This window comes from Poecilia reticulata, chromosome 22 (assembly GCF_904066995.2).
Source record: "Poecilia reticulata chromosome 22, P_reticulata-male-v2, whole genome shotgun sequence".
Lineage (NCBI taxonomy): Eukaryota > Metazoa > Chordata > Actinopteri > Cyprinodontiformes > Poeciliidae > Poecilia > Poecilia reticulata.
The window spans coordinates 17,166,561-17,178,772 of record NC_088851.1 but is presented as its reverse complement, the minus strand read 5'-3'; the positions used below and the strand labels follow the sequence as shown (position 1 = coordinate 17,178,772).

The 12,212-nt window shown below is 38.4% G+C and overlaps 1 protein-coding gene across 4 annotated transcripts in view; it reads right to left on the bottom strand.

Annotated features, from left to right (window-relative positions):
- LOC103458587 (palmitoyltransferase ZDHHC14-like) overlaps positions 1 to 12,212 on the bottom strand; it is a 45,526-nt gene that overhangs the window by 4,299 nt on the left and 29,015 nt on the right. For all 4 annotated transcript variants that reach the window (XM_017302591.2, XM_008399504.3, XM_008399503.3 and 1 more), the window contains exons 5-9: positions 9,793 to 9,930; positions 7,760 to 7,808; positions 5,917 to 6,019; positions 5,011 to 5,120; positions 2,576 to 2,681 (exon numbers count right to left, since the gene is read on the bottom strand). In XM_017302591.2, coding sequence (XP_017158080.1) covers positions 2,576 to 2,681; positions 5,011 to 5,120; positions 5,917 to 6,019; positions 7,760 to 7,808; positions 9,793 to 9,930 — 506 coding nt within the window. The remainder of the gene's footprint in view (positions 1 to 2,575; positions 2,682 to 5,010; positions 5,121 to 5,916; positions 6,020 to 7,759; positions 7,809 to 9,792; positions 9,931 to 12,212) is intronic.

Below are 12,212 nucleotides of genomic sequence, written 5' to 3'. Positions count from 1 at the left end.
AAATAGTGGTTGACCACACTGGTCTCTGGGTGTGAGAGGAAGAGGAAGGAAGAAGGGTGAAAACTGCATCATGATAAACAACAGTTTATTTCCATCCCACTCAGAGCTCGTAGATGTTTAGATTCCATCTAATTAAAGACTGGAGTCAATGTTCAGACGGCAACACAAAGATGTGCTTAGGCCTCTCCTCAACTGAGGCAGAACCAGAGCGGAGGGGTTTGTTATCAAGGTGTGACGTGCCTTCATATTATCCATCGTTACCATAGCAACAGCTTAAAAGGCCCCTCTCTGCATGGCACGCTGTCAGGCTTCTGAGCAGCTTCGCAGACAAAACACATCACAAGGAAGCGGAGCTTTCATCGCCAGACAAATGGAAACATCTAGATGCGTTTTGAAACTCCGCGAAAAATGGCAAACCCAAGACGCGACAAAAACAAGGGAACAAATGCGCTTTGTTTACTTGGCTCCAAACACATCTTGGTGTTACATAACAGAAGTGGACAATTGTCTGGGTGACTGATAAGAACTTTTGTAATGCGACGCAAGGTTTACAGGTAGCGGACAGACGGCCGTTATTTCTGGATGCGTTAACATAGGGGAACGCACCTTCGGCTTTCATCCCAACGCGCACTTCCGACGTTGAGACGGCTCACACTCGCGTAAAAAAAGTATGACGAGGTCAAGATTGGGCGAGAACAAAGAGGACGACTGGTGCACAGCCGGAGAAGTGAAAAGGCGAGATTGCAATGTGTGAGGTAAACACCGGTTGCCTCCATTCAAGCGTCAGAGTGACACAGAGGTCGCCTGAACAAGACCAAACATTCTCCCAGGCTGACGCTACTTTAAAGAAAAGGGTTGTTGACTTTTGGAGCACAATGGACAGACTCATTCTCCAGCTCATGTCGCTCTGCAATGTGGAGATTTTCAGCGTGGTGGCAGGGGAAAAAAAACAAAACAAACAAAAAAAAAAAACACTCAGCACTGCTTCTGTTGACCTAATTTACAAGCAACACTGAGCGTCTCCTACTCAGCTGAAATTATTGCTGACTTGCTCGCTGGAATCCAGAGCAAAACCATCAATTTAAATCTAGAGAGAAACAGCAACTAGATTTACTCTCTCTGATGTGAGCAATACAGACGAGTGGAGTTCGTTGTGTGGTGGGTTATTTAAAGAAATTAACCACATGTGGACAAGTAGCTTAAATAATCTTGGGTTGTTTCGAAAAAAATATGCGCAACATCTTCAAATTTAACCACGTCTTTTCCTGTTTTCGGTCAGTTAAGATAACCAAAATTATTTATGTTTGCTAAATGCCAGAATAATGAGATAACTTGTTGCTTGCACACTAAAATTAACCCACCTTTACGCAACTTGGAAAATCCCATATGATGTTGTCACTGATAAAATAATCCACATTATTTGAGTTTATCTGAGGCACACCTAGACATTTTTAAGGCAACACCTCAAACACACTCCCTCCTTGTGATATCAACTAAAAACAAGAAAACTAAAGAAATCAGCTAAAACACCAGGAAAAAAAGTCAAGGCTCCAAACACGTGTGGTTCATCAATAAATTAAACAATTTATTATCTTTAATTATCTAGCTATGAACAATACAAAAAGTGTGTGTACCCTTAGAAGTGTTTTCTTATTCTACCGTATTTAGAGTTCTTCAAAACCGTTACCCATGTGAAATGTCGTCATGTTCCCTCCACAAACTTCAGTGTGTTGCATTAGGATTTGTGCCATAGCTTAACACAAAGTAGAGCATCATTTCCAATTGAAAGAAAAGGCATGCATCAATGCATAAACTGTTTTACAAGTAAAACATACCTGAAGTGGGGGCATATTTGTATTTTATGCGTTGCAAAACAACCTTTCACAGCAGTTACAGATGCAAGGTCCAAGGAATTCTAACATGAATATGCTTTGATCTAAACCAAAATCAACAAACTAGAGGCATTTTCGCCTTTGGTTCAGCTAAACATAATGTGCTCAGAAGCAACAGAACTCTGAAAAACAGCTTATTTTTAATCGTACCCACAATACGAAGATTTTGATTTTTCAAGTAAGGAACAACTTTATTCTTGTTTTTCATTTTCAAATATTTTTCTTCAAAAGAATATTCAATCTTTTAAAAAAATGGCTTTGTAAAAAAAGGAATATTCCTTACACAATTAGTGTCATTCTTTGTGGAAATGTTGAACATATTGTTTGAAAACTGCTAAAGTTAGGATTTATTTTTAACGTTCTTCACATTTTAAAACTCAATTCTTTGACCAGAGTTACCAAGAGAGACGGGACTAAAGCGTCACATGCAGGTTGCAGCTCTGTACAACAGAGATTAGAAAAGATTTGTCCAATTCAAGTAGTGAAATGGCAAAGGGATCGTGTTTTCACCTCTGCTCCATTTCTGACAAAACTCTGCACGTAAGCCAGCTGAGCTGAGCACAGCTGTAAACATTGAGCACAGCTGTAAACATCTACATCAACTGGTGAAACTCAAATCTGTATTTTTCACTTTTCTTAAATCTCCCTGAGGAAACAAGAGGGGTCTCAGGTCTGTGTCTTACCATGTGGCTTTGCTGGGACTGGGTGGCACCATACATGGTGATGCCGTTGGTCAGTGGTGCCATCTGTGGTGCGTCTGCTTCGATGAAACCTCGTTTGTCAATGAGACTGCAGAGAAATGCGAGAATAGATGAGCTAAAAGGCTTCATTGACAAACATAACACAGCAAACAGCATAACAGAGCAACAGGATTCCAAGATTATCTTTATTAAAACCACAATAATGTAACAAGACATTAAAGTTAGATAAACTGTCATAATTCCTTCAAGGTGGAGAGAATTATGACAGGTGAAATGACCCTTTATGTGCCCACACTGTAAATACTTTGATGCATAAAGTTGTGCACAAACTCTATTATTCAAGTCTTGACCAAGAGAGAGGCTGAGAGACCGCAGACCCCCATATTTCCACTAACAGAGACCCATAAAACCAGAACTTGGTGATAAATCACTGCAGTCCTGCAGTGGGGCAGCGGAGTGAATCATTGTTTCTGTCCCGTCGTTAATGCTGCAGAGCCCTGACGCGGCTGCTTAGACAACAACCTGCTGAACTCTGGTATGCACATGCACACGTGAGTGCTAATGGGCTACATACAGCGAACGGAGGCCATTTATCAGCCAGACAGAGGTTGATCAGATATAGAGCAATATCTAGCAGACAAGCATGCAGCTGGAGAGGTGTTAAACAGCATAAAAGGGATAATCATTTCACACAAGGAAGTCTGGACAGACGGTTTCAGTGGGGCTGAGCTGGCTGCAGGGAAAAATGCGTTTCTCAGAATCAGAAATCAACTAAAAAAGGAGAACGCAGCAGCAGCCTGAGTTGCATTAAAACACACATTTAAAGGCACCATTCAAGGTGTCGGCAGAGAATGCTACACGGCAATCTAAGCATAAGAACGTGAGAGGCGGTGCTGCTTGCTTGGACTTTAGACGATAGAAGACGTTCCCATGATACTGTTGGATCCAGCTGCACGGTGCCTGTGGCCACAAACACAGACACAGATGCCCAGATGGCAGCCACCTGTGCACTGAGGACTCTCCTCACCACCCACAGGAATCATTACTGGAGATTTATTGCTTGAGACGGCCAGAGCACAGTGCACCCAAATGGCTTATTAGGAAAGTCTCCAAAAGCCTTCAGCAGAACTTTTCTTAGTTTGCATTATGGTGTGGGCATCTATAGATACATTTATATGACAGACATATTACAGAACCACAAGATCTTGGGCGTTTTTAGTAATTTCAGAACAAGATTCAGGATTTCAAGGATTCAGATTTTTGTCACAACCAAAAATCTTACCACCACTGTGGTAAATTACCACCACTGTGGTAACCACTGTATAAAAGCTCTCTTTAAATGACCAAAGAGAGCTTTTACATCCCTGTGTACGGTGCTGGACTGTTTAGCGTCCAATGCTACTGACTTCCTTCTCCTCACTGGATTAATAGCTATAAATCTTTACCTAATGACCTTGCCATCTCTCCTTTTGTCTTGGATGAACACTACAGGATGCACTGATGACAGAATTCACAGATTCTACCATAAGTGCGTCACTTAAGCTGTGCTTTTTCTTTTTGCTTTTATATATCTCAGTTTCGGACATCAAAGCGAATACAAGGTTAAGCAGAACTGAAAAGAAAAAGTTGTAAAATTATTGTCTATGCTCTTTAGGAGCATAAAAATGCAGAGAATCAAAACTCAAGTTATTTCTTTTACATCTTTTGAGTCTCATTTCTTTCTAATAAAGGGAACAAACAGCAGCCAGAAAAGACACTCACTTCCAGGTATCTGTTCAGTTAGTGCTCAGAGTAATCGGGGAAAGGCCACCAAGAACCACAGCTTCAAAGAAATGTGAACGGTTGTTCAAACTACTGAAGCTGTGAGGATATCAGCGGCGCTTAAAGTCACATGGCGAGGAAAACATAGCTGTGACAGCTGGCTCGTAAATGACCAGAAAACGGATGAAATCCAACATGTCTGAAAAGCTTTGATCTGGGATGTGGTTAGAATAGGCCTGAAATTGTTTACACTCTTCCTGTGTCGTCTTTGCTAAGTTTAGAAAAAGGCTGCCGGGAGGCTCATTTCAAAGAAGTTCCTCACATCAAACAGAGTCTTAACGGACCGTTTCAAAGTTGGCCTCTGGAGAAAACTAAAAATTACAATGAAGGGAAAAAAGGAGTTAATTATTTCAGTAAAAAGAGGAAAAAAAAAACATGAAATAAGACCGACAAGGATCTCAAAATCCAGGACATCTCTTAAGTGAGACCTTTAAATGACACTTTCACAGTGGGGTTGTGAAATAGATTGGCTCAGTTTATATGACGGGTGACAACCATGTATATGCTGAACAAGTTATAATGTGGGCATCTGGAAACGTGCAAACTAACTCATAAGAGAAAAAAAACATACACACACACACACACACTCGTCATACCTTGGTGGCAAGGGTCCACAAAGCGCCACACAGCAGTTGGTGAATATATTACCGGAGCTGTAAGGGTTGTAGTTGTCCTTCCCTCTTTTGGAAGACCACGACCCTTTTATCTGGAAGAGATGGCACATCTTAAACAACCAGGCATGTCCAAACAGAACATGTGATGCACTTGTGTTGATACTGAAAGTGTTGGTGGCACATACAGAGTTCAAGTAAGTGCCCTTGACATTATTAACAACTTGCAGTGGCGAGCAGAGTGGACTGCACCAAGCTGCGATAACATTTTCTCTGCTCCGAGTTGAAAAGAATCCAGAGCTCAAGCTGTGTGCACATGTTAGGAGTGAGAACCAACAAACTATATTCCTCGTGGAGCCCATCTTACGGCAAGGTTACCCATGTCAAGTAAATAAACACAAGCTAAGGATACATTTTGAGAAGGACTTTTGCATAAAACATGAGTTTTTACGCTTTAAATAAGTGGTTCCCAAACCTTTCACACTCTGGCACCTACAATAGCAGTGGAACCCTGTTGTAACCAGGGGTTGACACCAGAAACATCATCAATTATTAATATATTCTATTTATTCTTTTGGGAGTACTCATTTATTTTTATTTGTTAGAACAGATCTGGGTACATCCAGCCATTTAAAGGTTTTCAATCTGCCCGCATTAATATAAAAAAAAATTAAAAAAACATAATTCTGAACACAATTCCAAATATCCTACTTTGATTTAGAAAAAAAAACAACATTTTTTATTTTGAGTCCTGTTTATTTTATTTAAATTTTATATTATTTAATTAATCCAAAAACATAAACCTAAAGAGCAAAACATGTTGATTAGTGATCGATCACAAATCACCTTGAATAAATACTTTTGTAAAACTCATTCAACGTTCATACTCACATCTTCGTTTGTGGTCTGATTGGAGCTGATCAGGTAGGTATGGAAGCCTGAGAGGCCCACTATGGACCAGACAGAGAAAAAACACACCACCACCTCCAGCACAGTGACACCATCAAGGTTAAGGAATCATTTTCAACAACACTACAGACGACAATGTTAAAAGCTCATAGACCAGTACATAACAGACCCATTTGGTAGCCAAGATGGACTATAAAAATGCAGCTGTAACAGAGAGTATACTGACCTACAGCCTGAGGGCTGCCCACTTGCCAACACTTCCCAGTTAGCAGTTCATTTGGCTCTAGCTGTAGAGCGCAACTCATTTCATGTGCTCACTTGAGAGCCCACAATACATAAACACTTGGAGAAAATCATTTCACATTAACAGAACTCAATGTCAAAGACCCCTTAGGACATGTACGACATCTTTGGGTAGTCTCTGTAAGAGTGTATTTTATTCTAAAAAGACATAAAGATTCAGATCGTACTACTTCATAATTTATTGTCTCGGAGAAGTGCCTGAGGTCGTTACTCACAGACATGGAGTCTGTACTTTAAAATCATCCAAAACTCAATCTTTAACCTTGTTTTTTTTTGTGTTCATTTCCCACCCATCAATATCTTCCCTGTAAGCAAAGTCAAAGCTCATCACTAATTTATTGGTACAAATAATTGCACTGATACTATCAACAGTCATCTTTCCTTTGGCAGGACATCATCAGGATAGCAAACTCTCTGCCAGAAAAAAAGTTCTCACTCAAGCACAGAGAAAGGGGATATTTATACGTTTAAACATTCAGTACAACAGCATAACGTTAATAGAAAAGCAAAAATAATTTCAATTTGATTTAGAGTAACTGGAAATATATCAGAAAGATGATGAAGGTGTAGACAAAGCTACATATGGCTGCCATAAATGTAGTAGGTACTAAAATGGAAACAAAGTTAAACAAGAAAAAAAAACCCAAAAAACATACATTTTATCCTAGTGAAAATATCAACATGTATGTAGCATTGTCCAAAATAGACCTAATAAGATAAATTTAATTCAGGATGTTTTAGAATAAAATCTATTATAGCTTTTAAAGAAAATTGTTGCTGACTATCAAGCAAACAGAATATGTAGTAATGTGAAGACAGGACTTTGTTTCCAGTCTTTATAGATATTTTTAAACTTTGAAGTTTGAATCTAAAATTATTTTAGGGGAAAATAATCTATTATTGGTTGTTTAACAAAGCACTGCTCTGTTTGCCACAAGTCTTCTTCTGATTGGCTGATCAGGTTTTTCTCTGTACATTACATTTCTCTGTAAATATGTCAGATTGTTCAAAGGGTCAACAATTTGTGTATCAGACTGATATCTACCGATTATGACAGATTGTGGGATTGACTGGGTTTAAAGTCATAATGTAATTTAAGATAACTTAATCATACTACAGCCATTATGTTTATTCTGTGGAAGCTGCAAAGCCAATTATTTCTGGCATTGGCAAAATGAATTAAAATGTTCAGCGGTATAACTTTGCATACAGTTTGATGTCCATATTCAAACCTGAAAATAAGCTGCTGCAAAATACTGTCAATAATTAAAAAATATATCCTATCAGTCATTTTCTTTAGATTCTTTGCAGTTAGTGCAAAACAACATTCTACTGGTCTTTTTCCAGTGGATTAGAATTTTCTATGCTGCTTGGTTTATCTATGAAACAGCAGAAAAACCTTTTTTTCCAAAAGTGTTAGAATTAGCAGTAATAAGGCAATCATCAGACGACGTCAAAGAAATCCCTCTTATAAAGCAGATATTCATCAGCTCACACTGTGCAGAGTTTGGCAAAAGGATATCTTGCAGGACTTTCTTTAAGTGCAGTGAGGAATCCTTTTTGATATGAACCTGTGAACACAGAAAATCACTTTCTGTTAGACATTTAATGCAGTTGCTTTTCTGGAGTATGTGCGAAAGATCTGGATGCAGTGCTCACTTATAGTATTGTGAAGCAGTAAGTATTTCCCCCCCTAAAAGTTTCTTCTTTTTAAAAAAAAAAATAGAAGAAACAATTTTCTTCTATTTTTCTATCTATTTTCTTCTATTTGCAAGAGTGAAAATAACATGCAAGAGTGAGAAAAACCCACTCTTGCATGTTTCAGATCAAATTTTTTTTTATGAGACAAAAATAACCTGAGTAAACACAGAATTATGCCAGTTAGTCTTTTGCCTCACTTTATTTTAACACATTCTTCTTACTGAACCACACTGAATGGTGCTCAAGCATGAACAATTACTACTTAATTAGATTTAAGTCCAGGCTTTGACTTTTAATTGTTTTGTTTTTTTCCCCCAGAGTCATTCAGATGCAAACTTGATCATTGTTCTGCTGCATAATCCAGCAGTACTTGACCTTAAATCTATGAACTGATGTCTGGACACAGTCCAGCAGGATTTTCTGCTAGAGAGCAGGATTTATAGTTCTACAGCAAGTTGTCCGGAGCAGTAAAACAGACCCAAACCTTCAGACGACCAGCACACCAGGGTTTGATTGTCTCCATCACGTTCTTTTTCTCATATTCTCCATCGTTTTACGATTTTGATCGGGTTTTTTTTTAGTTTTTTTTTTTTTTTTTATAGAACTGACACTGTCAGGTGTTATAAAGGTCACAATACACCTTCATTGTTCCAGTCTTATTTTATTGAAAAACATCTAGATAGCAGGATTCATAGTTCTATAGCAAGTTGCCTGAAGCGAGATCTGTCAGTCAGCCCTCCCTCATGGTGGAGCAAAAGAGGACAGTGGCTGACATTCACACCTTTGCACAGGTAGATAAGATTGTTTTTAGATGCAAGAATCAGCCGATCACCCAAAACTTGAGGAAACCGAGAGCCGATCGATCGATGGTGTAAATAGCAGGCAGGCTCTTGTTCAGTTGCACGACTGTGGCAGCTATGTGTGAACTTGATAGACCACAAAAGGTCTCCTTCCTACTGAATCCCTCCATTTTCTCTTGTCCAAACTTTCTGCTCAGATTTAAGGAAGGTATTCAGAGCGCAGAACCTGCTCCAGTAAGAACACACTTCAGAGAAAGACACTAATGAAGTGTTTGATAAAATAGTCTTCTCTATTGCAACATATAATAGTCTATTATCTGTGTTTTAATATTTCCAGAATCTAGAAAAGTTTATTACTGTTCCAAGTTTTCACCTTTTATGCATCATGTCTTGCTGTGTGGTTTGCCGAAGTCCCAAATCTTTTTAAAGGACTTTTAAACTCCTTCCAGTCTGACAGAGGTAATGACTTTGTTTCTATTGCATTCTTGAATAAATCTGGATTTAGGCAATGTCGTGGCTTTTTGACATATTTTAGCCTACTTCAGCTGAACTCAACTTTTCACAAAATGAGACAGTTTAATGTCAATTTTATACAGAAAACAACAAAAAAACTCCAAAAGTTAAGCGCCATTTAAACATCAACTAATACTCCACTACCCATGAGTTGTGGATAATCTAGGTAGGTTTTATCACGACTACATATAACAAATGTAGGACTGAGCTGTGACTCATGGGATCCAGTGGGAGTATGAAAAATACAAATCTATAAGTTCTATCTCAGTAATTGCTCTCCAGAGTTTATCATTTATTTTTTTTGCCCTTTTTGTCCCCATCCTCAGATCAGGTTTACACCATAAAGTATGATTCGAAACCAGAAAACCAAAAAGGACGACGCACTGAGCCGTCCACCGGCTGCTCCCAGCTGGAAGGCCGGTAACGAGCCAGAACTCTGCAGCTTTTCACACCGCCCACTTACAACCTGCTGGCTTGAAATACACCGAGAGCTCAGTCAGGAGGAGAGTGCGTGTCTGCACTGTGCCAGTGAGCTACTTACTTAAAATGATGTGTGTGATGACAAAGGCGAAGATGAAGATGGTGAGGAAGGAGAGGGAGAGGATGAACATGTAGAAGAAACGGTAGTTCCTCCTTCCCACACAGTTTCCCACCCAGGGACAGTGGTGGTCGAAACGCTCTGCAAGGACACAGAGAGGGAGATCAGGAAGTTATTGAAGTTACACAATGAAGACACTGAAGTTTCAGCTTAAAAAAAAAAGAAGAGAAAAAACAAGATTATAGATGATTATATAACCCTTGCTAAGAATTTGTGTAAGCCAAAGCCTCACTGCAAATTAAGCTTTACTGATTGGAGAAAGGGATGGCCCCATCCTGGCTGAGAGATAGACATATGAAAAGTTTAAGATTAACAAGTTGATCTGAATATCTGTAGAATAAATCTGAATATTTGTGAAAATAAAAAGAAAAATGTATAAAAAAATTACAGATGCCAACACTGGATTATTATTATTTTTTAATCTACCAAATAAAAGCCGACTGGTGAGGCTACCACGGGACAGAAAAGTCACCACCGTGAAACAATCAAGATGGTTAATCAAATGCCTTCACAACTTAAATGAAGTGGTAGTCTTGGTACGTCAATCTGTGAAAATTTGATCACATGAGAGATGAAAACAAACCAGGTAGAAAGTGTTTAAAAATATTCCACTGAGCTGAAAAGATGTTTTTTGTAGTGTTTCATAGATCAGCAGTGTTTTATTTAATCATTAAGCCATTTCATTACTCTTATTTCACTGATTTCTCTGAGGGAGAAGTATTTGGTGTTGTTATTTAATCCCCACGAGTAACGCAGTCTAATCTCCGAGTGCAGACTACGTGCCGTGCTCAGCGGTAGCTACTTAACTAATTAATTAGATCCATTATTAGCTTAGTGAGGTGAAATGACCTGCTTTTGTCTCCGCTGATCAATGCCTGGCTGAAACACGTTTGGAGCTGGAGCCTCTGGCCCATGAGAAAGGAAACTACAACTAGTTGAAGCTAATTGCCACAGTCTGTCAGAACTTTTATGATGAAGTGACCAATGCAACTAGATGAGAAAGTGAAGCTTTTATTGACAGATTCTTCTCCTACTTTCTCTGGAAACCGTAAACATTTTATGTTAACATTATATCATAGTTGGTAAAGAGAAAAAAAACACACCTAATAAAGAATGTTGAAACTACTCTGTAGCAATATATGGTTTTAAAAGGGAACCGATGCCTCTAAATGGCTTCGTAATAATGTAATATATTCATATTTATTTACCAGAATTCTTTTGATGCATTTATTTTCTGCTTACATAACTACACAAACCCCCCAAAGGGCTTATTGCAGCTATGCATGTCCTCAAACTGAAGCACATCAAAAGAGCAATAAAATTACCATTAAAATCAATTATTCAATTCCAACCGTCTGTTAACTCAGACAAGCAGCAGCGTTCATCCAGACTTATAAACACAGATAGCTGCCAGTTTAAACCACACAGGCAATAGTATGTCATAATTCTGTGCATGCCATAACCTTCTTCAATCACACCCAAAGGGATAGAAGAACCTTAATAAAAAGGCAATGAATTTTCCATGTTATTATCCTGGACAGCCACTGGGGTGAGGATATCCATTTTGGCTTCTTACTTATTTAACAGCATGTTATCCCTCTGGCTTTTACAACACCACAAGCAGGAAAACTTAGAAACAGATTCCTTACTTTGTTGTTGGAACAAGAAAACTCTTTAATTTTTAGAAGAAATATCACCGGGCTTGTTCTTAACGATAATCATTTACAGACACGTGACCTATATATATAAGTATTTTTAAAATTGCAATTTATAAAAAAAAAAAACATAAAAAAAAAATATTCTAGCTCCTGAGTTAGAATATTTACTGCCTTTTTAACTAAAAAGACACATTTTACTTTTAAAACAAGTATTTTAACACTTGTGACTTGTGATTTACTGCATCAGTACTATTTCACTCAGTATCCTAATAAACGTTTATAAGACATGGTAGGGTTGAACTGCAGTTTAAGTTAGATCACAGAGCTTTGCAGTTGTATAAAGTTTTCTTCTGAAAACGTTCATTCACCCTTAATGTAATCTTCAGAGATCTTCACAAAGATGTATTTTGTAGTTCCAGAAAACACACCAGAATCTGTTAAAAATCTGCATCATCAGGTCAGAAAGTCTGAAAATCACTGGTGAGAAATTGGCCACAGAAACTCAGATCTTTTAACAACAAGCCGGATCTCTCTTTATTCTTCTCAACCCAGCGGATGTGCTGTCCAGGATTTCCAAAATGGTCTAAAAATAGTTTTCAGATTTAGCCCTGAGAAGGCAGCTGCATGTCTGGTTTTTGTTTATATGCGTTATTTGTCTTTGGCTGGCAGAGCTAAGACTTGTAGCTCTGACTTCAGAGATGGAAT